This window comes from Podarcis liolepis (genome assembly GCF_965112155.1).
Source record: "Podarcis liolepis genome assembly, chromosome: 10".
NCBI classification, from domain to species: domain Eukaryota; kingdom Metazoa; phylum Chordata; class Lepidosauria; order Squamata; family Lacertidae; genus Podarcis; species Podarcis liolepis.
The window spans coordinates 73,897,997-73,920,800 of record NC_139562.1 but is presented as its reverse complement, the minus strand read 5'-3'; the positions used below and the strand labels follow the sequence as shown (position 1 = coordinate 73,920,800).

Genomic DNA, 22,804 nt, shown 5'->3' with positions numbered 1-22,804 from the left:
ACCTCAGGTTAAGAACAGTTTCAGGTTAAGAACGGACCTCCGGAACAAATTAAGTTCTTAACCCCGAGGTACCACTGTACATTGTTTTCCTATTTCCATCTAAGGCCCTTGGCTTAGGGAGAAAAAACAAGTAATACCTGATTTACAAATAAGCCAGATTCCAGCCCCTCACAAAGCTAGTCTTTCTGCTCACACTAATTTCAGGGCTCAGAATTTCTAAGACAATAGAAGAACAATACCCTGTCAGAAGGCAGTAAGAGATTTATTTTTCTCAGGAAATTGGATACAGAAATTGAATTAAGTGAAATTGTTCCTTTCTTTTCAACAAACAGGCCAGTTAGACTGCTATAAACTGTCCTCTCTTTTTTTAGAAAAAGCTTACTGTTTCATTCAGCTTGTTGACTGTCACAGGAAAGAAATGCTGCCTTAGCTCAATACAGGAACATCCTTCCAAACAACTAAGCAGTCTTAGAATTTCATAAATGGCACTTGGAATGGCTGATCTGTTGCGTGCCTCAGTGCCAAGGCATAAGCATATACTTTTGCATCGACTATCATGTGCTCCTCTGACACCAGCTCTGGAAAAAATAGATAAATATTTTGTTAAAGTAGTATAAGCAAGACTGGTTTAATCCCAATGTTGCAAAGAACACAAGTCACACATATGTTGAGGAAACGTGTATTGTTAGAATAAAAGAACAGAATCGTAGCGTTGGACGGAACCACGAGGGTTCCTACAATGCCAGAATCTTCTGCCCCATGTGGGGCTTCAAACCCAAGACCCTGAGATCACATCTTAGGCTGTACTGACTGAGCTAATTTTTTTACACTCTGCTTTCAGGCCACAAAACTTTGCATTGTATGCACTTAACATTGTTGAAACTACTGTATCTGAGTTCAACTTGGTTTTACGTGACCTTCTGCAATGTGGTAGTTGCGAAAAAGCAAATCTGCAAAAATAATCATATGCTCTTCTCATGGGTGGTCTGCCAGAAAGTGAGTGGAGCCGCCTTGGCCATTGCTTCCCACACCCCCTGGCAGACCACACACGGAGCATTCAGGACATAACGACAACAACTGTGTGCCACCCTGCACTCAGAGCCAGGATTTGGTAACCAAGGCTATGCTGTCCAACCAACGGCCCAATCAACAAAGTTTTCTGGGTGGTTCTCATCAAGTTCAATCAACAACAACAAAAAATAATCATCTCTCTCTGAATTGTGTGATCTTAAATTGTCAGGAGAATATTACCACAGTCGTACTATAGTCTCGAACATTTTGGCTCCCGAACGCCACAAACCTGGAAGTGACTGTTCCGGTCTGCAAACTATTTTTGGAAGCCTAAAGTCCGACGGGGCTTCTGCAGATTCCGATTGGCTGCAAGAGCCGTACTTTGCTTTCCAAACGTTTTGGAAGTCGAACAGACTTCCGGAACAAATTCCAATCGACTTCCAAGATACAATTGTACTTAAATTTTACCAAGAAGTTTGGTCTTAAAGTCATATAAAACTGAGTAAGATGACCACTAGAACAGTGATACAGAGGAGAGTGCACACTCTCCCCCCCCCCCACTGTTATAAGGCAGAACAGCGTAATACAGCTCTTGGGCTGTACCTCTTAATGCTGCAGAAGAAGGAAAACCAAGTCTGATTGCACCCTAGATTTTAAAAAATCCACCATGCCTTTCCCCTGATTTTCCATATCGGGGACGAGGAATCTCAGGCCTGCAGTGAGAATCAAATGCTGACCTCCAGGCCTCCCTAGCTGGCCTTTGGGATGCATCCCCTCCATCATGAATTTGGAAAATCCTTGACCTCCAGTACCAACTCTTGCTTGCCTGGCTGGAGGTCAGAGAAGAGTGTGTGTAGAATCCAGCCTGCAGTAAGATGGTAACATTCACAGTCATTTCATCACCCTCTTTTGTGAGGTTGCCCAAAAAGAAATGTGGCTCTCAAGCCAAAAGGTTTCCCACCCCTCTTCCAGACGCAGGAAGACTTTGCTGTTTTATTTTAAAGCTGGCAGAGCAGCCAGACATCCCACCCCCAACCTCAAGAGTTCAGCCATATCATTCTATTGATGATGCAGTTTGGCTCTAAAATCCTTGAGGTTGTTTCTTTTTTAAAGGAACTATAGTGGTTTGGAGGAAAAACAGGAGAGGGAAACGCAGGAGAGAACAGCCCTTTGCAAAACACTTGAGCTAATGCTTAAAATTCCTTTTTATAAACTCAGGCCTCTTTTTAAAAAATACGGCCAATGACTAAACCACTCACACACACAGTCTTTTTTTTACCTCTCAGGGTTTTCAGTTACCTCCTCCACTCTTCTCCTTTTGACCCCCCCCCCATATTGTATATTTTATGTATTTTATTTGTTCCTGTCTGTCTTGCTTCTTCCCCCCCTTCAGTTTTGCCATGCTCACAAGCAGGTCTGTTCTTCTTGCCAGTGATGCAGCTAATAGATGCAGTTCCACAGGGACATGAAATCCTGCCTCAACCATCTACTTCACAAGTTTTCAAGGATGTATGAATGAAATAACGGTTTGCTGTGATATTTTGGAGAGTAATATGTAGGTGTAGCTAAGCATCCCTGCTCAGAAGACTGATGCCAGGTAGTTAAATAGGTCTCCTATTGGGAATCTTCCCTGGCATTCAAGAAAAATATGCTTCATTCTCAGAAAATCCTTTTAGAAGGCCCTGACTTTGCAAACTCTGCCACCATTTCAATTTTCATGAATCTTCTCTTCAGTGATGGTACTTACCCTCAATTCTCTGCAATAAATCATTCTTTGGTAGTGTAACAACTTCTACAAATTCTGAGGGAGGGGAAAGAAAGAAAATTACGCATTACATAATTTCTACTCTATTCCACAAGGTGACTCCCCTTTTAGTCTAAAGCTGAAAAAAGATGAGTTTCACATATACTGAAACTTATAAGGGAAGCCAGTGAGCTACAACCAGCCCCATTCATGTTATGCTGACATGACTATGCCTCCTATTCACAGTACTTTGCTCCTCCACCCAAGGCCAGCTGTTTCTGCAAAAAACTGCTTACTCCCCTTAGTGTTGAGTAATGGTGGGCAGAGGTAGACAGTGGCAAGTGTCTGGGTCACCAGGAATCAGAAAGAGGTGTTCTATTGCCAATATTGAAGGCAGTTATTCTATGGTACATATGAACTAGGATTTGGAGGACTAGATTAGTCAGAGGCGTCGCCAGTTTCTGACTCCTCGGTTAAAAGGAGATGACAACATTGCAGTTGAGCTCTCTTGATTTTTACCTGCGAAAACACTATCCTAGAAATAATGGAAACTTTTGTTCTGAGGGGTGGACCTGTGGCCCTCTAGGTGTTATCAGACTACATCTCCCATCATCCCTGACCATTGGCCATGTGGGCTGGTATGCACTGTACTCCAGTAATAATTGGAGGGTCACAGGTTTTCTCATCTCTTCCCTAGTTCAAAACTTAGTTGTATGAGGTATGGGACTGGATCCAAATAAAAGTCCTGCTCATGGAATGTGTCTCCCACTTACAGAATAACAATAACATCACCATCATCATTATTACTATTATTATTTCTTAGTCACTTCATAAAAATGTCTCAAAGCAACTTAACAACAAAAGGGCTATTTTGCACCTCTACCTTCAGGGTTATGCAATAAAAGTGAAGGTAAATCCAAAAAACTTGCACAAATGGAAGCATGAGAACTTATAGCAGTGTGTAATGAACTCTTACACAAGTGGAATTACGCAAATATATATCTGTCACCTCAGAAGTGGTAATAGCAAGATCACCTCTTCGTCCACACTAGGAGACAGTGGGTAATTTCTCTGGAAAAGCTCTCGGTGCTTTTCAAGCCTTTCCTAAGGCAGTGTAAAGTCTGGGAGATTCCTCCATACTCTACAAAGCCAAAGATCTATACACTGAGCTTTGTGTAACAGTCAAACCCATGTCCTCCCCTGCCACTGCAGAGTGAAAAAGAGGCAAGGGCTTGTCTGTACAATCCCATCAACTCTCCTAGGTGTCTCCAAAGCTCAGTGTGACATCACAGACAAGAAGAGCAGCGGTGCAAAAGTTTGGGTCGACTACTCAGGCTGTGTCAACCCATTTGGAGAACAGTGCTAGTGTCTTGCTTTCTTTCCACTCAGTTTTTTGGATCCAACCCATTGTTCCCAACTTTTCTTTTTAAGGAAATTGATTTTGGATCCCTTTCCTGCAGATCATGCTAAATGGGATTAACTTCTTTTAATACACCAGTGAAGTCTACATTTTTAAAATTCTATACTACTCAATGTGTTACTGAAAAAAGTTAGAGTGACCCAGAAAGAGATAGCTATTGAACTTAAAAGACAAAAGGGCTTTATTGAGCCAAAACCACACTGGAATATTCAGCAGTATCTAGCATACTTATCTGTGATGCCAGCCATAGTGAACTTAAGCAGACAACGTACCTCCTTCCTCTGCATAAAACAAAGCATAAACACAATGGGAATTAAGGTTTGTGACTCTAGATACTTCTGTTTTTCACTCTGATATCAGACTTCCTTGCTGAACAATTTATCCACAATATTATTGAAACATAGTCCTATATAGCTGCTAATGCTCCTGAATGGAGCAGCACAGGATCAGGGTTGGATCCAGTAGTCCTGCTGTTGCATGGTACAGTCCCTGGTGCCTGCATATACAGTGCAAACATGTGCAAAGGCTCCCTACGTGCAGATGTTTGTGCTGCACACATGGGGGGTGGGATGGGAGGTGGTATTCAGCATGCATGACATCATGAGCAAGGCTTCTTGGTGTGGCTCCAGTGCTGCTCTACTTCTTAAGCCTAAATCCACTTATCTGAATTGTCTCTCTACATGCTCCAGGACACTTGGACACTTTTCTGTCTCTAGCAACCCCACACAGCTCAACCCTTCCGTTTTGCCTCTTCCCAAACAGCCTTGCCACAATGCCTGCCACCACATTTACTTATATTAACATTCCCCTGGCTCAGAACACCCAAGATGCCTCCACTTCTGCCCCCGAAGGCTCCTCTCTTCAATCTCCACAGCTTCCTACCAGACAAACTGCAGCTGCTTCCCTCAGACCAAGGAAGCCCCTTGCCCTGGATCCCCACATACTGAACCCTTCTTCCCATGCAGCTAAAAGGGGCGGGGTGAGACTAAGGGGGAGGCAGAATCTTAATATCTACTGCACCTTCTTGAATTTAGGCTTATGCAGCTCCCAGACAGTTTAAGAGCTACCATGCTACTTTGTTTCTTATCTTATCTGTATTTCTGTACAGTGGTACCTCGGGTTACAGATGCTTCAGGTTACAGACTCTGCTATCCCTGAAATAGTACCTTGGGTTAAGAACTTTGCTTCAGAATGAGAACAGAAATCGCGTGGTGGTGACGCGGCGGCAGCGGGAGGCCCCATTAGCTAAAGTGGTACCTCAGGTTAAGAACAGTTTCAGGTTAAGAACGGACCTCCAGAACGAATTAAGTTCTTAACCCGAGGTACCACTGTATTTGTGCCAAGCAGTGGAGGAACTCTGACGGGCACAACTTCAGCCTGCAGAGCCTGGAGATCCTTTTTTAAAATGTGTTAATCATACTATATATGCTCTTAAAGTGGAGCAGTAGTCACACTGTACAAGCCTCACTTGCACCCTGTAAACAGGACAGTCCACAAAAATGCTACTAGAGTATTACCCGTAAAGCACACAATGACTCCTGCTCTCTGGCTATTAGGTATAACATTGACAACTCTTATATTGAGGATTTATGTTTGGCTCCTTGCAGAAAGACACCAACATGAACAGAAATTTCACTTTGAATATATGTGTTTCAAATAGGGCACTGAAAATGTTTTGATACAAGAATAAGATAAGATTATATCAAGTGGTGGGCTCACCTGGTTTTTGTTTGGGCTTCAGATTGGCAGGAATATCTCCATTAATGGTGACTGTTGCAATGTGTGATGCACAGTTAGTCAATCCAGGATCCAAGCACAAAGCTACAGAAAGCATCATTCTTCAGTTATTTGTCTGACATGCTAATAAATACACATTTGTTCTCAAAGACACAGAAGGAATATCACAGAATCTGCTCCTAATTAAGAACTAGATAAACAACTCTAATGTGCCGCCGAAGACTAGGGACCTCTGTGCATACACACAGATCCTCTAGTTCCAGCAAGCCAGAGAAATACGTGGAATTCAGAAACTAGATAGCCAAGCATTTTACAACAACCAGTTGTTGGTGGGATCCCTGTGTGTGCCTCTGGAGGCCCTGGGCTGCCCAGATAACAAGACTCCCATCTCAGCCTCCCTGATGTGGTTCAAAGGAAAGCGGAGCAATACATTTGGCACCAGTTTGGCTGCAGGAGTTGCCAGGAGGAGGCAGACAAGGCACCATCCAACCATCTTAGGGACTCTGCTCCAAATTTGTGTAGGATTTACACCTTAGCCCGCCCTTCTCCCCAAAATATCCTGCAAGGCAGCAGAGGTTTAGGATCAGTTTTCCTTCTCCTAGAAGCTCAGTTTGGGGGAAAGTACTTCATTCATCTGTCCTGAGCTTCTAACCACTTAGCTTTATTTAAAGGTTCCTGGGATCTGGTATGAGAGGAGGGGGTAACAAACTTTCTCCCTAGCCACTTTCCCCACATAATGTTCCTCATGTCCCGCCCTTCTCCCTTTTTCTCAGCTGAAAAGCCCCAAATGTTGCAAGTGTTCTGACCAGTTATATCAGCACCTTCACAGGTATGCCCAGAGTTTGCTGGGACATGCCTCTTTGCCCTGGTGAAATGTTCCAGCATGCATTTATTAGAAAATAATTAGACAGCATTTATGGTATGGCAGTTATGTTTGATATTTCCAACTGCAAGCCCTTTGAGCATTCCAAAGTGTTCCATAAAAGGACATGCATCAACATTTTCCATCCAAAATACAGAAGTTACCTGGAGAGCATTCAAGGATCTCCCCTTTGTATCCTGTTTCTTCCTCCAGCTCACGTAAAGCAGCACTTTCTGGGGTTTCATTGCTATCAATTAGACCTGTGATGTAAAGGTTGAATTGTAACTAAGATCAGCAATGGTAAATGGACTTTTTTTGGGGTGGGTGACGACATTGGCATGGCTAGGAAGAAAGCACAAGACTTAGTGGCAAGATAAATGTTCTAATTCATGGATGGGGAATCTGGCGCCCTCAAAATTTTGTTACACCTCCCATATGCCCCAGCCAAAGTGACTGACGATCAGGGATGATGAGAGCTGGCATACAACATCTAGAGGCCCACAGGTTCTCCCTATCACTACTCTAATTATTAAAATGCATTATAGGTAAAGGGGTGTGCATGTAACAAGAGCCAGACGAGGAAGTAATTGCTTAAAACAGTTGAGAGCAGCAAGGAATGTTGAGAGGGAAGGTCAGCTTTCACTTGCCTCCCCTTCACACTTCTTTTTGGCAAAAAGGCCGACTCTGGGGTTGCGGCGCTCATCTTGCTTTGTTGGCCGAGGGAGCCGGCGTACAGCTTCCGGGTCACGTGGCCAGCATGACCAAGCCGCCTCTGGCGAACCAGAGCAGTGCACAGAAATGCCGTTTACCTTCCCGCCGGAGCAGTACCTATTCATCTACTTGCACTTTGACGTGCTTTTGAACTGCTAGGTTGGCAGGAGCAGGGACTGAGCAACGGGAGCTCACACCGTCGCGGGGATTCAAACCGCCGACCTTCTGATCAGCAAGTCCTAGGCTCTGTGGTTTAACCCACAGTGCCACCCACGTCCCTAAATACATATATATATGCATTAAAAAGCCAATCTCCTCATAATGATACCAGCAAGATTCTTCACAGGATGGGGCACACATGTTGTGATGTATCTTACACAATACTTGGCCTGTTTGCCAAAAAGAAGTGCACTGCTCTGGTTCGCCAGAGGCGGCTTGGTCATGCTGGCCACGTGACCCGGAAGCTGTACGCCGGCTCCCTCGGCCAATAAAGCAAGATGAGCGCCGCAACCCCAGAGTCGGCCTTTTTGCCAAAAAGAAGTGTGAAGGGGAGGCAAGTGAAAGCTGACCTTCCCTCTCCACATTCCTTGCTGTTCTCAACTGTTTTAAGCAATTACTTCCTCGTCTGGCTCTTGTTACATGCACAGCCCATTTCTGTCCCTATCAATTTGACATGGGTTCATTTGTAAGTGTCTTCCATCCACTTTCCACATTCATCTCTGATTTTCTTTTTTTAAAAAACTTGTATATAAGAACATATTTAAATGTATTTTTCCTCAATGAATGCCTTTCTGAATGCACTTTATCCTAAAATACACATTTTTACATTGATTTCCCCCCCAACAAAAAAAGTTGCAAAGTTCAGAGAAGTGCAAGATCAAAAGAATAATTGTGTTCTAATCTATGTCTTAGTCAGGAAGGTGTAAAATAGGCCTGCTCACTTAAAAGGGCACACCAAATAAAGTTCTCCTCCATTCCTAGTTACAAGGCATTAATTCTGATAAAATCAGAAATAGTAATGTGCAGATATGTCCAGGGTGCAATACCACTGAAAGAATTTATCCTAAGGGGTTTGCAAGACAGGACTTGTGGCCTATTTCCAAACATATAAGCATCCCAAGAAACAGCTAGTGCCTCTCTCACAATGGCAAGAGCCTTACCTTAAAATTAACAAGGAAGCTGAGGTGAACCACCTACCTGCAGGGAATTCCAAGCAGTAGTTTCCCATGGGAGGCCTAAATTGCTTCACTAGGACAACACAGTCATAGTGAAGAGTTCTTTGCAACACTGGAATAACAGCAACACCTGCCAATACAGAGAAGGAACTTGCAAAAACATGGCTGCACTGAAACAGGCAAAGAAAACTCACTCAAGGTATCTCATGCAGTGTACTTGATGGTTGTGTCCATGTTATCAGTTTCAGAGTAATGGTTTTCACACTTTCTCCCTTGAGGGAACAATTTCAGTATCTACTTGGAAGCCCTGAATGTTGCAGAGGATTCTGGAAGATGATTTAGGGCATATCCTCAGTTCACATAAGGTGCTTGGTTTGACCTGTTGGGTCATACCATCCACATAGGTGAATGGAGAAGATAACCATCCAACACTCCATTGCAGCTGCCAATCATAGGGGAAGATTGGAATAGGTGGCAAGCTGTCCATCAGAGAAGCCAGTCTGCCATTCCTGATTATAGCCCTGAAGAAGCTTTTAATGAACACCAGGATTCTCCAGAACACAACTGGAAACAAACATTAGTTTAGGAAATTCATATGGCTCCTTTTTCAAACCATCTTAACAGTGCTGCTGTGGCCTACTATCCACAAGTATCCAAGCGGGTACTAGACCACACTGTTTTGCATCTTCCTTTCCACGCTCTCATGGGGAAGGGAAGACTGGCAGGTCACTTAGCTTTGAGGGCATGCCTGGGGGCCTGTTCATACATACAGCCAATATAGGGCAGGGCAGCGGCGCACGCCTTGCGGCGCGCGCAGTTTGATCCATCTTTTAGATTTAGGAGAGCTAGTCTCAAACGTTTGTTGGGGGAGACCTAGGGGTTTTTTGGGGGGGGTTATTTGTCCTGTCTTCACGCTTTTTAAGATGAAGGACCACTGTAGCCACCCCCAACAACACGTTTTCAAGATGGAGAGTGAGGGAACTGCTGCAGTCGCCTGCGGTTCCTGCGCAATGTTTGCCATCTTGCCAAAGGTTGCATGCAGCATTACCTGCAACAATTGCATGTTGATTGCCCTCTTAGAAGACAAAGTCCAGCAACTGGAGGAACGTGTAGCTACGCTCCAAAGAATTAGAGAGCTGGAGCTCTTCTTGGAAGCAACAGAGCACACCGTCTCCACCAAGGAGGAGACAGGTGACACCACTGAGAAGGAGGCTAGTTCACCAACACAGGTGCCAGATATATGGAGAAACGTGACTCAAAGAAGTAGGAGGCCCAGGGTTTGCTCTGATTGTTTAGAAATACACAATCGCTTTGAAGTCCTCTCCCCTAGCATGGAAGATGAAGAACAGACTCCATTTGAGGATCTCTCCCTCATTACAGTCGATCAGGTATATGAAGACGAGCAGCAAAGTCAGTCCTCAGGGAATGTGCAGGCGACCTTGGAACGGACAGCTCACGGAAGAACCCCGACCAAACCTAAGAGGAGGCGTGTAGTGCTGATAGGGGATTCCCTGCTGAGGGGAACAGAAGCAGTGATCTAAGGGCCTGACAAGATGTCTCGGGAAGTGTGCTGTCTCCCCGGGGCTAAGATCCAAAATGTAACTGAACGACTGCAAGGAATCATAAAACCCACTGACAAATACCCCTTCCTCTTGGTTCATGTGGGAACCAATGACACTGCAAGCAATAGCCTTCAGAAGATCAAAAGAGACTACGAGGCTCTGGGCAGGAAATTGAAGCAATTAAATGCACAAATTGTCATCTCATCTGTCCTCCCAGTTGAACAACGTGGCCCAGGGAGAGAGGGAAAAATAGTGGAAGTGAACAGCTGACTTCGCAAATGGTGTAAACAGGAACGGTTTGGATTCTTAGATCACGGACTGCAGTTTCTTGAAGATGGACTTCTGGCAAGCCATGGGCTGCACCTCACAACGGTTGGGAGAAATGTTTTTGCCAAAAATCTCAGAAACCTCATCAGGAGGGCTTTAAACTGACTAATGTGGGGGAGGGAGACAGTGCTCCTGAAGGTAGGAGTCTATCAATTGATGAAGATGATCATCCAAATGTCATAGACCAAATGGAGCAAACAGCACGCAGACCTAGTGGTGGGAGGAAAAAATCCTTAAATAAGAGACACGGGGGAATGATTAATGGACTTCAATGTCTGTACACTAATGCGCAAAGCATGGGAAATAAACAAGATGAGCTTGAGCTCTTGGTACAGCAAACTAAATATGACATAATAGGCATCACTGAAACCTGGTGGGATAAGTCCCACGATTGGAATGTAATAATGGGGGGATACAATCTATTTCAGAGAAACAGACCAGACAAGAAAGGAGGAGGAGTGGCGGCGTTATATGTCAGGGATGTGTATACCTGTGAAGAGATTCAAGATTTAGAACCTCAAAGCCAAAGTGAGAGCATTTGGGTCAAAATTAAGGGAGAGAAGAATAACAGAGACCTCATTGTGGGAGTTTACTATAGATCCCCAAGCCAAACGGAGGACATAGATGATGCCTTCCTGGAACAGATGGCCAAGCATGCAAAAGTAAGGGAGGTAGTAGTAATCGGGGACTTCAATTACCCGGATATTTGTTGGATGTCAAACTCAGCCAAGAGCATAAGGTCAAACAGATTCCTCACTGGCCTTGCAGACAACTTCATTGTCCAGAAAGTGGGAGAAGCAACAAGAGGAACAGCCATTTTAGATCTGGTCCTAACCAGTGTTGATGACCTGGTTAGTGGGGTAGAAGTGGAAGGATCATTAGGCACGAGTGATCATGCTCTTCTGAAGTTTACTATACAGGGAAAGGAGCAGCCAAGCATACTACGACTCAATTTCTTGACTTTAAGAAAGCCGACTTCATAAAACTTAGGGAAGTGCTGGGTGAGATCCCATGGACAGTAATACTAAAAGGAAAGGGAGTTCATGATGGCTGGGAGTTTGTTAAGAGGAAGATAGTAAAAGCACAACTTCAGGCAATACCAATGAGACGGAAACATTGAAGGTGCCTAAAGAAGCCAGGGTGGCTATCTAAAGAACTTTTAACTGTGTTAAGATTAAAAAAGGATGTGTACAAAAAATGGAAAAGGGGGGAAACCAACAAAGAGGAATTCAAACAAATAGCCAGCATATGTAGACACAAAGTCAGAAACGCTAATGCACAGAATGAACTCAGGCTTGCTAGAGAGGTTAAAAGCAACAAAAAAGGCTTTTATGGGTATGTCCGTAGCAAAAGGAAGAACAAAGAAACAGTGGGGTCACTCAGAGGAGAAGATGGTGAAATGCAAACAGGGGACACAGAAAGGGCTGAACTCCTCAATCCCTTCTTTGCCTCAGTCTTCTCCGATAAAGAAAACAATGCCTAACCTGAAGAATTTGGAGCAAATGATTCAGCAGAGGAAACACAGCCCAGAATAACTAAGGAGATAGTACAAGAATATTTGGCTAGTTTAGATGTATTCAAGTCTCCAGGGCCAGACGAACTGCATCCAAGAGTATTAAAAGAACTGGCAGATGTGATCTCAGAACCACTGGCAGTCATCTTTGAGAATTCCTGGAGAACAGGCGAAGTCCCAGCAGACTGGAGGAGGGCAAATGTTGTCCCTATTTTCAAAAAGGGGGAAAGAGAGGACCCAAATAATTATCGCCCAGTCAGTCTGACATCAATACCAGGGAAGATTCTGGAGCAGATCATTAAGCAAACAGTCTGTGAGCACCTAGAAAGGAATGCTGTGATCACCAATAGTCAGCATGGATTTCTGAAAAATAAGTCATGTCAGACTAACCTGATCTCGTTTTTTGACAGAATTACAAGTCTGGTAGATGAAGGGAACGCAGTGGATGTAGCCTACCTTGATTTCAGCAAGGCATTTGACAAGGTGCCCCATGATATTCTTGTAAAGAAGCTGGTAAAATGCGGTCTTGACTATGCTACCACTCAGTGGATTTGTAACTGGCTGACTGACCGAACCCAAAGGGTGCTCATCAATGGTTCCTCTTCATCCTGGAGAAAAGTAACTAGTGGGGTGCCACACGGTTCTGTCTTGGGCCCGGTCTTATTCAACATCTTTATCAACGACTTGGATGATGGACTCAAGGGCATCCTGATCAAATTTGCAGATGACACCAAACTGGGAGGGGTGGCTAACACCCCAGAGGACAGGATCACACTTCAAAATGACCTTGACAGATTAGAGAACTGGGTGAAAAGAAACAAGATGAATTTTAACAAGGAGAAATGTAAAATATTGCACTTGGGCAAAAAAAATGAGAGGCACAAATACAAGATGGGTGACACCTGGCTTGAGAGCAGTACATGTGAAAAGGATCTAGGAGTCTTGGTTGACCACAAACTTGACATGAGCCAACAGTGTGACGCGGCAGCTAAAAAAGCCAATGCAATTCTGGGCTGCATCAATAGGAGTATAGCATCTAGATCAAGGGAAGTAATAGTGCCACTGTATTCTGCTCTGGTCAGACCTCACCTGGAGTACTGTGTCCAGTTCTGGGCACCACAATTCAAGAAGGACACTGACAAACTGGAACGTGTCCAGAGGAGGGCAACCAAAATGGTCAAAGGCCTGGAAACGATGCCTTATGAGGAACGGCTAAGGGAGCTGGGCATGTTTAGCCTGGAGAAGAGGAGGTTAAGGGGTGATATGATAGCCATGTTCAAATATAGAAAAGGATGTCACATAGAGGAGGGAGAAAGGTTGTTTTCTGTTGCTCCAGAGAAGCGGACACGGAGCAATGGATCCAAACTACAAGAAAGAAGATTCCACCTAAACATTAGGAAGAACTGCCTGACAGTAAGAGCTGTTCGACAGTGGAATTTGCTGCCAAGGAGTGTGGTGGAGTCTCCTCCTTTGGAGGTCTTTAAGCAGAGGCTTGACAACCATATGTCAGGAGTGCTCTGATGGTGTTTCCTGCTTGGCAGGGGGTTGGACTCGATGGCCCTTGTGGTCTCTTCCAACTCTATGATTCTATGATTCTATTATGAACTACTAGCTACTGAACGAAAATGGAAACCATTGTTATAATTATTATAAATTTCAACGACGATAAAATACTTGCCTGAAATTTGGTGAAGGACCAATAATCTCAACAATCAATATTCCCATATATATTGGTGTTCTCTCATGTATGTCCCCAGCTTATCTAACATTAGGAGACTCTCAGCAGCCAGTGAAGTAACAGGTGTTTTGTGTTTGTCAATGTAAAGACTTGCTCACCATCAGCAGAAACCCCCTCTTTTCTGGTAGTACGCTTCACAGATTCCCATACTCTATTAAATAGAAAGGAGGAGATGGGAAGAAGATAGATGTCAATGTAAACATGTTGGTTTCCAAAATGAGATGTTAATCATTATTACTGTTATAATACCTCACTCTACATCCTAATGCACTTCAAGAACCGAGGTCTTGCTGATGTCACAGAAAAATTTTTTCCTTCATGAAATAAATCTCTCAAAGCATAATCAAGGCTGAGTATATGCTTAAAAAAATGTTAAAATGTTAAAAAATAATAATCAAAGGTATGCACCAAGTGACTCTAACAAATGCAGAATTCTGCAGCTGGAATAAATTATGCAAACAAATGTGACCTCTTTTTTGCCCAATCGATGCAGCATTTCTTCCCAGTGTTGCATAGTTCATTCTGCTTTCACTAGTCACAGGAAGAAGCTCCAGATCATAAGTCCTGACCTCTGAGCACTAGAAATATTGAGCAGCCGCGGCTCTTACTTTCTCTCCCTCCCCCCCACCATAATTTTTAATGAAACTTTGTCATCATACAATAAAAAACAAATCTAAATAAAAATAAAAAGAGCAGAGAAAAGACAAATCCCTCTCTCAAAAGTAGATCTTAATCCTTGTCTCACAAAGGGGGCCCTCGCAACTCTCAGCTAGGAACTTCCAATATACATTAGGCATTGCTAAAAACTTTCAGGAAAACTTATGCAAATAGATGAGAAACTTTCTTCTTTCTTTTTAATGAAAGACAAGATTCTCAAGTAGATTACTTTTAAGGCCAACTCCATAATCTGTGCCTTTTCTATGTTCCAATGAAACATAAATATGAGTAAGAAATTGAGACAATTGAAAAAAACTGAATTACAGTAAAAGAAGCAGGGCTGTTCAGATGAAGTGTTGCTGGCTAACAAAGCATGGTTTATTAGGCCATGAATATCTGCAGAGAATTCTGGGATGCTGTCTGAGGAGCCAGCTCATGATTACCCTATCATGAAGGGGGGAGGGCACCTGCACCTTTAATAGTTGTGTAAAATAGGAAATTTCAGTAGGTGTGGCTTGTCATGCAAGCTATACCTGCTGAAATTCCCCCTTCCACATGCCCTTTTGCATCTGGGCACCCTACTTCATGCAGAGTGCTGGCCCAGCCTACTGTGACTCACAAATGCCCAGCATGAACTATGCACACATCCAACTCTCTCCTGTGGAGATGTGCTGCAAGGGCAGATAGAGAGGAATAGGCAATTTGTCTTGCAATATGATGGGATTTGTCCATCACCACTGGTGTCCTCAATGAAGAACCCTATGTGAACTCCCTAGAATTCCCTAGAACACTATTAAAGAGCTCCCTAGAACACTAGCTCAGTCCCTGCTCCTACCAACCTAGCAGTTTGAAAGCACATCAAAGTGCAAGTAGATAAATACTTCCTTCCGGCGGGAAGGTAAACGGCGTTTCCGTGCGCTGCTCTGGTTCGCCAGAAGCGGCTTAGTCATGCTGGCCACATGACCCGGAAGCTGTACGCCGGCTCCCTCGGCCAATAAAGCGAGATGAGCGGCGCAACCCCAGAGTCGGTCACGACTGGACCTAATGGTCAGGGGTCCCTTTACCTTAGAACACTATTTAAAAACCCCATGGTTTAGAAAACAGCTAATAGGTAAAAATTATTACCTTGTTTGACCTTCAGGGTCAATGTAAGTTGTCTGCTCAAGCTTCACCCATTTTCTTTCTGCAATCGTCTTGAGGGGGGAAAAAATCACTTAAAACATTTAAAAAAACTTAAGCAAAGCCTGCTGGGTCCGGCTAAGGGCCCATCTAAGTCTAGCAGCCTGTTCTCACAGTGGCCAATCAGATGCCCATGGAAAATTAGCAAGCAGGATGCAAGCTTTTCCAAAACTGCTGCAAACTGGGTTGACCATCTTTATCGACCTATCTACTACGACCCCTTTATTTTCACCACAAAGATGATGATTTGGAACAACTATGAAAACTGCCTCCACTGTGGTTACAGCTAATATGGAAAACTGAAGTCATCATCAGCATTCTCTTTCAGTTCAGTAATGGCACGATTTTACTCATAGATGAAGGAAGACAATAGTTTTGCTGTTTTGCCATTTCCAAAATGGTAGGCATTACCAAAGTATTTGCATTACATTAAATGAATGAAGAACTATTTGCTGTGAACACAGAGATGTGTGCAAGTTCAAAGTAAAATCTATAATTTTCTCATGTGCTCTTGGAAAAGGATCATATGCCCTGAACAGGAAGCAATCTTTACGAACATTAACTATTGAGGGCATTTTTTAAAACGGCCTGAATCAACAATATATGGAATAATTTGGCACTGTTCTTTTTACAACATGTTCATTTTCTACAGAGAGTACTAGAATTTCAATCAAAGGCAAGGGAAAAATCCTCAAGTGAGCCAAATACAGAATTGCTTACTATGGCAGGAATAGGAAACCTCTGACCTTGCAGATTCTGCTGCATTACAGCACCCACCATTCCTGACCACTGGCTGTGCTAGCTGAGGCTGATGGTAGCTGGATTCCAACAACATCTGGAGGGCCACAGGTCACCCACCACTACACTATGAAATGGTGAAATGGACTTGCATTTTCTCTCAAAGCAAAGGTTGCCCAACAAAGGGGGAATGGTATGAAACCAAATTCAAGAGTACCCTGCTCTTAATTCACACTGTGATGAGACTGAAACACCGCATCTGTGTGACCTAAACAGCAGCAGTCCCTTCAATAGTACAATGCCCAAATTATTTTAATTTTGTTTTTTGCTTATTGCACACCACACTCAATGAACAAATGGCCACCACCTTTGTGAGCTTTCACTTGTTATCTCTAGTTGTTGGCAAACAGTGCTGGATGAGCTGGATTTCAGTCTGATCCAGCAAGGTGGTTCTTACATTCTTGTTGGAGAGAAGAATTTTAGTACTACCGTATTTTTCGCTCTATAACACGCATCCGACCATAACACGCACGTAGTTTTTAGAGGAAAATCCGTAGGCATGCCACCCATAGGCATTCCCTCCATAACACGCACAGACATTTCCCCTTACTTTCTAGGAGGAAAAAAGTGAGTGTTATGGTGCAAAAAATACGGTAGTCCTATTAGAAGAATGTGTGGGAGAAGAGCAGTGAAGAGTGAGACAGAATGGTGGGTAGAATCAAGGTGAGTGGCAAATAAGGAGTGTTAGTTAAGAATGACAGTTGGAGGAGTCAGGTGAAAAGGACTGATAGTGGAGCAGGGAGTCTGATATGTTGGGTCGGTGCATTAGGCAGAAACATTATTTCCTATTTATTGTAGAGTTCACCAGCCTGTAGATGCTGAACTACAGTTCCCATCACCCCTCAACACTGGCCGTGCTGGGTAGGACTGATAGGAGTTGTAGTCCAACAATATCAGGTGGCCATCAAGTTGGCTACCCCTTCCACCGAATGACTTTTCTAGATGAATACAATAGTTGGTTCAAATACTTGATGAATTGTGGTCCAGTTGAATTCCACCTCATGTTCTTGCTTTTATCTGCACAGATGAACATACTTAGGAAAGTCCTACTATTCTGCACTGGGTGTTGACAGAAGTGTATTTTGGATAATTTTATGGTGAGTGTGAACCTGAGTTACTAGACACCTAGTTACTTTGGTGACCCATAGAAGCCAGGGCTTTATTGTAGGACCCCAGGGACATCACGCTAATGCTTTATCTATTGACAGAGCAGGTGTGGCCAGTGAATGGAAGGAAGCCATTGAGCCACAGCAATCCTTCATGACTTTAGAATGAGACACTGCAGTTAGGAAGGAAAAAAAGAGAAAAGAAGACAATAATAAGGAACAGCAGGAATCAAAAGGAGAGGCAACAGGAAAAGGCAAGTGAGTAGGAGCTCAGGGCTACAATCCTATGCACACTTACCTGGGAGTAAGTCCCACTGAATGTACTAGGACTAAATTCCAGGATAAATATACCTATGACTGTATGGTTAAGTATCAATAACTGTGGTTATAGGTACATTCAGAAGTACAAATGAAAGGCATATAAGCAACACCATGAGAAAAGAGCTATTGAGCTGATTTCATAAGTAACAGGAGGCTATGCTGAACTCGGAAATCAGGTTTTGTGGAAATTAAGTTTATTTTAAAATGGTTTAGATCTGTGGACTCTCCAGAGAACTGTTGCCTAGAATGTAGTAAATAACAACAGCAATCACTAAGTGGGAGAAAAAACATAAAATTCCTCTTCTGCCATGGTCACACTTGATACACTCACACCAGACCTGTTACAGATAGGTAGCCGTGTTGGTCTGCCATAGTCAAAATAAAAAAAAATCCTTCCAGTAGCACCTTAAAGACCAACTAAGTTAGTTCTTGGTATGAGCTTTCGTGTGCATGCACACTTCTTGCATGCACACGAAAGCTCATACCAAGAACTAACTTAGTTGGTCTTTAAGGTGCTACTGGAAGGATTTTTTTTATTTTCACACCAGACCTGTAATGACTGAGCAATTGTTTGAAATGTTACACAACGTTACACAAAAGATATGAAGGACTAGAGAGAGATTTATTGTGACCCCCTACACTGTTGGGACACAAACTTAAATCATTACCCCAACTACTCACAGCAACCCACGGGCATGTGATCGATAGGCGGAAAGAGGTAGGTAAACTGGACATTACGTGGGCCATCAAATGTAGCGGGACTGAAGTGGCAAAAATGCACCAGGCAAGCAAGAGGTCAAGAAGATCAATTAAGAGGAAGCTAAGCATGAAAAATATTACAGATTATTAACAAGTCCCTCTAATGGACACCGGATTTCTGTACACTCAGGCAGTCCCATCTTACTAGACACATCAAGAAGTCAGGTGGATGTTACATGAGGAACTCCATGAACCCTGCTCTTGATTCTTGAGAATCAACAGAAATTTGATTACCAACGCACAACTCACTTAATATAACACAAACGTCTTCAGGGCAATTAAGGTCATGTTGAAGAGCATTAGATTGCCATTAATTTCAATGGGACAGTGTGATGCATGTTTGCTCAAAAGCAAGCTGGGCTGTGTTCAGTACAACTTGTTCCCTATGTTTGTAACCCACCCTTGAACCATTTGGTGGATAATGGAATAGAAGTATAAAAGAAAATTAAAAATATGAAAATATAAAAATATGAATTGATTGATTAAATGTGGTTATGTTTATAACTGCAGTGCAGACATACACTATAAGGACTTTGATGCATATGCTCTCTTATTTCTAACTCATCTCATAACAGCTTCCAAACTTTTGGTACCTAGACAGAATAACCTCCCAAAGCAAACCAGCTATCCTGACAAAAGGTTGGAATTGCAAGATCTCTGGATGATAGGAAATGGTCTTGCTAAGTCATATAGAGGTGCTGCTTTCCCATTATCACAGTAGGATACATAGCATGTGCATACAATATTATGCAATACTAAGCCCAGTATTTGATCACAATAACTAAGTTACTTCAAAATAACATGCCAAAAAGCAAACAAACATTGCATACCTCTTCTTTAACTATAGATTCTTGGGTGGTTTTCCGAGCTTCAGCAGATGCTTCCTTTTCCATTTTCAGTGATGTTGGTCTGTCACCTCAAGCACAAAGTCCACCTAACTACAAACCAGAGTCAATATTTGCCCTCAGGATCAAGTCAGACCATTCATTCTTTTCATTCTAAATTAACAAGTCAACCCTGCTGCAAATATAAACACAAAATGTAGACTCCAGATCAGACAAGTAATATAGAGACTGGCTAACTAGAGACTGGTTATTCATTGGTGAAAGAGTCTGCCTTTATCTCAATGGAACATAAGATCAACAGGATGTTGCCTCAGTATCCAAACCAGATGAGAAGACAATCCAGGTCACAATTAAGATTAAAAATGAGGATTGCAATATTTATTCTAGCAACTGAGTAATACCTTTTAACTGCTTGTTTTAAAATGTGCTCCCTAAAGTAGCAGGACATATATTCTAAATTTAATATAACTATGCAGATTTAACCAATTAATTGTTTAAATTTAAGATTCTTTTAATGGTAGCTCTCTCTTCCAATACTAAATGTCCTATGATTTACCTAATTTATCTAATTTGACATAAATTAAGGTTGTGTGCATACCATACATTTAAAGCACATTACTTGTCCCCAAAGAATCCTGGGCACTATAGTTTATTAAGTGTGTGTTGGGAATCATAGCTCTGTCAGGGGTAAATTACAGTCCCCAGGATTATTTGGAAGCAGTCATGTGCTTTAAACGTATGATGTGCATGCAGCCTGATGCTGCCAGGGCAGATCACAGTGTAATGAGAAACAAAAAGGTTAATAATAATAATAATAATAATAATAATAATAATAAGCATATAAACTAGTCTAGCAAATTAAAGCAAAAAACTAAAGCAGCAACAAATAAAATTAAATTGTTCACATTACCAAAGAGAAGATATTAAGAGAGTTTAATAAATTTATAATCTGGCATTGGAAAAACTGGTATTTTAAAAACCTACCTGGGCAATGCTAAGCTGTTATTTACAGATTGCCCCACCCCTAAGTGAGGATTAATTCTATACTTTTGAAGTACCTGACTACTTTGTTACTTATATTATGATGATTAATGGGTACAAATTACGGTAGCAAGATGACTTTGATACTGTCAAAAGTATCATATACAGTAGTTGAAAGAATATAAACAACCAACATAGCTGAAGAGATTCAAGCATGAGAACATAGTATTGCACCATGACGTAATTTTTAAATATGATTTCTGATTGCAACAACCATAATAATATATGCCAACTGGTACTGGAGTATCAATTTAAGCACCAAAACTAAGTGAATTTTATGAACAATTGTGAGACAAAGATAAAAGAAAGTAAAGAATTAAATTAATATGAGTGAAACCTCTCTGAAAACAAGTGGGGTTGCTTTATACAGTACTGAAATTTTAGAAGCCCCTCACAAAATTAGTTGCAACTTTAAAATGCAAGACACAGAGTGCCCCTTTGTACTGTAGCCTACAGTGTAATGACCTAGAACAAACAAAGTGAATTCCTGCATATTTTTACAGCCCCAAAGCATCAGGGAAATTCTGAATGCAGTTATTAAACACGCATTAAAGCTGCAATCATAGTATTCCCCCACTGAAGGAATCACAATTAAGGGAATTAACATAAACAGACAACGGGCTACATACAGAGATCTGTTGGAATTTACAGGGAGTGAACCTTGATTGAAACCAATGGAAGAAGTAAGGAGCCAAATTACAGATTGGTTATAGTATAATCAAATATATGATATGTTTAAATTAGATTTTTTTTAAAATGGCTGTGATAGGAATTTTGAGGTCTTAGATATATGGTAATGTTCATAAGTGTACCAACCAAGCACGTACATAGATCAGCACAGGAAGACCGACCTGAAACCATTTTGATTCCCAAACTGAGCAAATGATTTCTCTGAAAGGGCAAAGTGGGAAACCTCCCCATTGTCTCTTTCCTCACAAATCCTGTCTTAAGGACACATTTAAGATATGAATAGGGTGTGAGACTGTGACCTGGCCCAGGAACTAAGTATTTATCATTACAAAAGACTGGCCAGGCTCTCCAGGCAATCCATAGAATCATAGAGTTGGAAGAGACTACAAGGGCCATCGAGTCCAACCCCCTGCCAAGCAGGAAACACCATCAGAGCACTCCTGACATATGGTTGTCAAGCCTCTGCTTAAAGACCTCCAAAGGAGGAGACTCCACCACACTCCTTGGCAGCAAATTCCACTGTCAAACAGCTCTTACTGTCAGGAAGTTCTTCCTAATGTTTAGGTGGAATCTTCTTTCTTGTAGTTTGGATCCATTGCTCCGTGTCCGCTTCTCTGGAGCAGCAGAAAACAACCTTTCTCCCTCCTCTATGTGACATCCTTTTATATATTTGAACATGGCTATCATATCACCCCTTAACCTCCTCTTCTCCAGGCTAAACATGCCCAGCTCCCTTAGCCGTTCCTCATAAGGCATCGTTTCCAGGCCTTTGACCATTTTGGTTGCCCTCTTCTGGACACGTTCCAGTTTGTCAGTGTCCTTCTTGAATTGTGGTGCCCATAACTGGACACAGTACTCCAGGTGAGGTCTGACCAGAGCAGAATACAGTGGCACTATTACTTCCCTTGATCTAGATGCTATACTCCTATTGATGCAGCCCAGAATTGCATTGGCTTTTTTAGCTGCAGCGTCACACTGTTGGCTCATGTCAAGTTTGTGGTCAACCAAGACTCCTAGATCCTTTTCACATGTACTGCTCTCAAGCCAGGTGTCACCCATCTTGTATTTGTGCCTCTCATTTTTTTTGCCCAAGTGCAATATTTTACATTTCTCCTTGTTAAAATTCATCTTGTTTCTTTTCACCCAGTTCTCTAATCTGTCAAGGTCATTTTGAAGTGTGATCCTGTCCTCTGGGGTGTTAGCCACCCCTCCCAGTTTGGTGTCATCTGCAAATTTGATCAGGATGCCCTTGAGTCCATCATCCAAGTCGTTGATAAAGATGTTGAATAAGACCAGGTCCAAGACAGAACCCTGTGGCACCCCACTAGTCACTCTTCTCCAGGATGAAGAGGAACCATTGATGAGCACCCTTTGGGTTCGGTCAGTCAGCCAGTTACAAATCCACTGAGTGGTAGCATAGTCAAGACCGCATTTTACCAGCTTCTTTACAAGAATATAATGGGGCACATTGTCAAATGCCTTGCTGAAATCAAGGTAGGCTACATCCACTGCGTTCCCTTCATCTACGAGGCTTGTAATTCTGTCAAAAAACGAGATCAGTCTGACATGACTTATTTTTCAGAAATCCATGCTGACAATTGGTGATCA

The 22,804-nt window shown here is 42.5% G+C and overlaps 2 protein-coding genes across 7 annotated transcripts in view; one reads left to right on the top strand and one right to left on the bottom strand.

The window, feature by feature from the left end:
- Positions 1-10,871, top strand: part of DHTKD1 (dehydrogenase E1 and transketolase domain containing 1) — a 64,035-nt gene extending 53,164 nt beyond the window's left edge. For both annotated transcript variants that reach the window (XR_014516760.1, XR_014516761.1), the window contains exon 18: positions 10,692-10,871. The gene's annotated coding sequence lies outside the window, so the exon portion shown is untranslated. The remainder of the gene's footprint in view (positions 1-10,691) is intronic.
- The window catches only part of NUDT5 (nudix hydrolase 5), a 30,197-nt gene continuing 7,636 nt past the window's right edge, over positions 244-22,804 (bottom strand). For 2 of the 5 annotated variants that reach the window (XM_083464230.1, XM_083464231.1), the window contains exons 2-9: positions 19,451-19,637; positions 15,583-15,650; positions 13,899-13,951; positions 8,683-8,790; positions 6,939-7,034; positions 5,895-5,996; positions 2,759-2,812; positions 244-578 (exon numbers count right to left, since the gene is read on the bottom strand). In XM_083464230.1, the coding sequence (XP_083320356.1) occupies positions 469-578; positions 2,759-2,812; positions 5,895-5,996; positions 6,939-7,034; positions 8,683-8,790; positions 13,899-13,951; positions 15,583-15,650; positions 19,451-19,513 (654 nt within the window). In that variant the 5' untranslated portion in view covers positions 19,514-19,637 and the 3' untranslated portion in view covers positions 244-468. Of the gene's footprint in view, positions 579-2,758; positions 4,457-5,894; positions 5,997-6,938; positions 7,035-8,682; positions 8,791-13,898; positions 13,952-15,582; positions 15,651-19,450; positions 19,638-22,804 lie in introns of all 5 variants that reach the window. The other 3 variants (XR_014516768.1, XM_083464232.1, XM_083464233.1) reach the window with 3 other exon arrangements.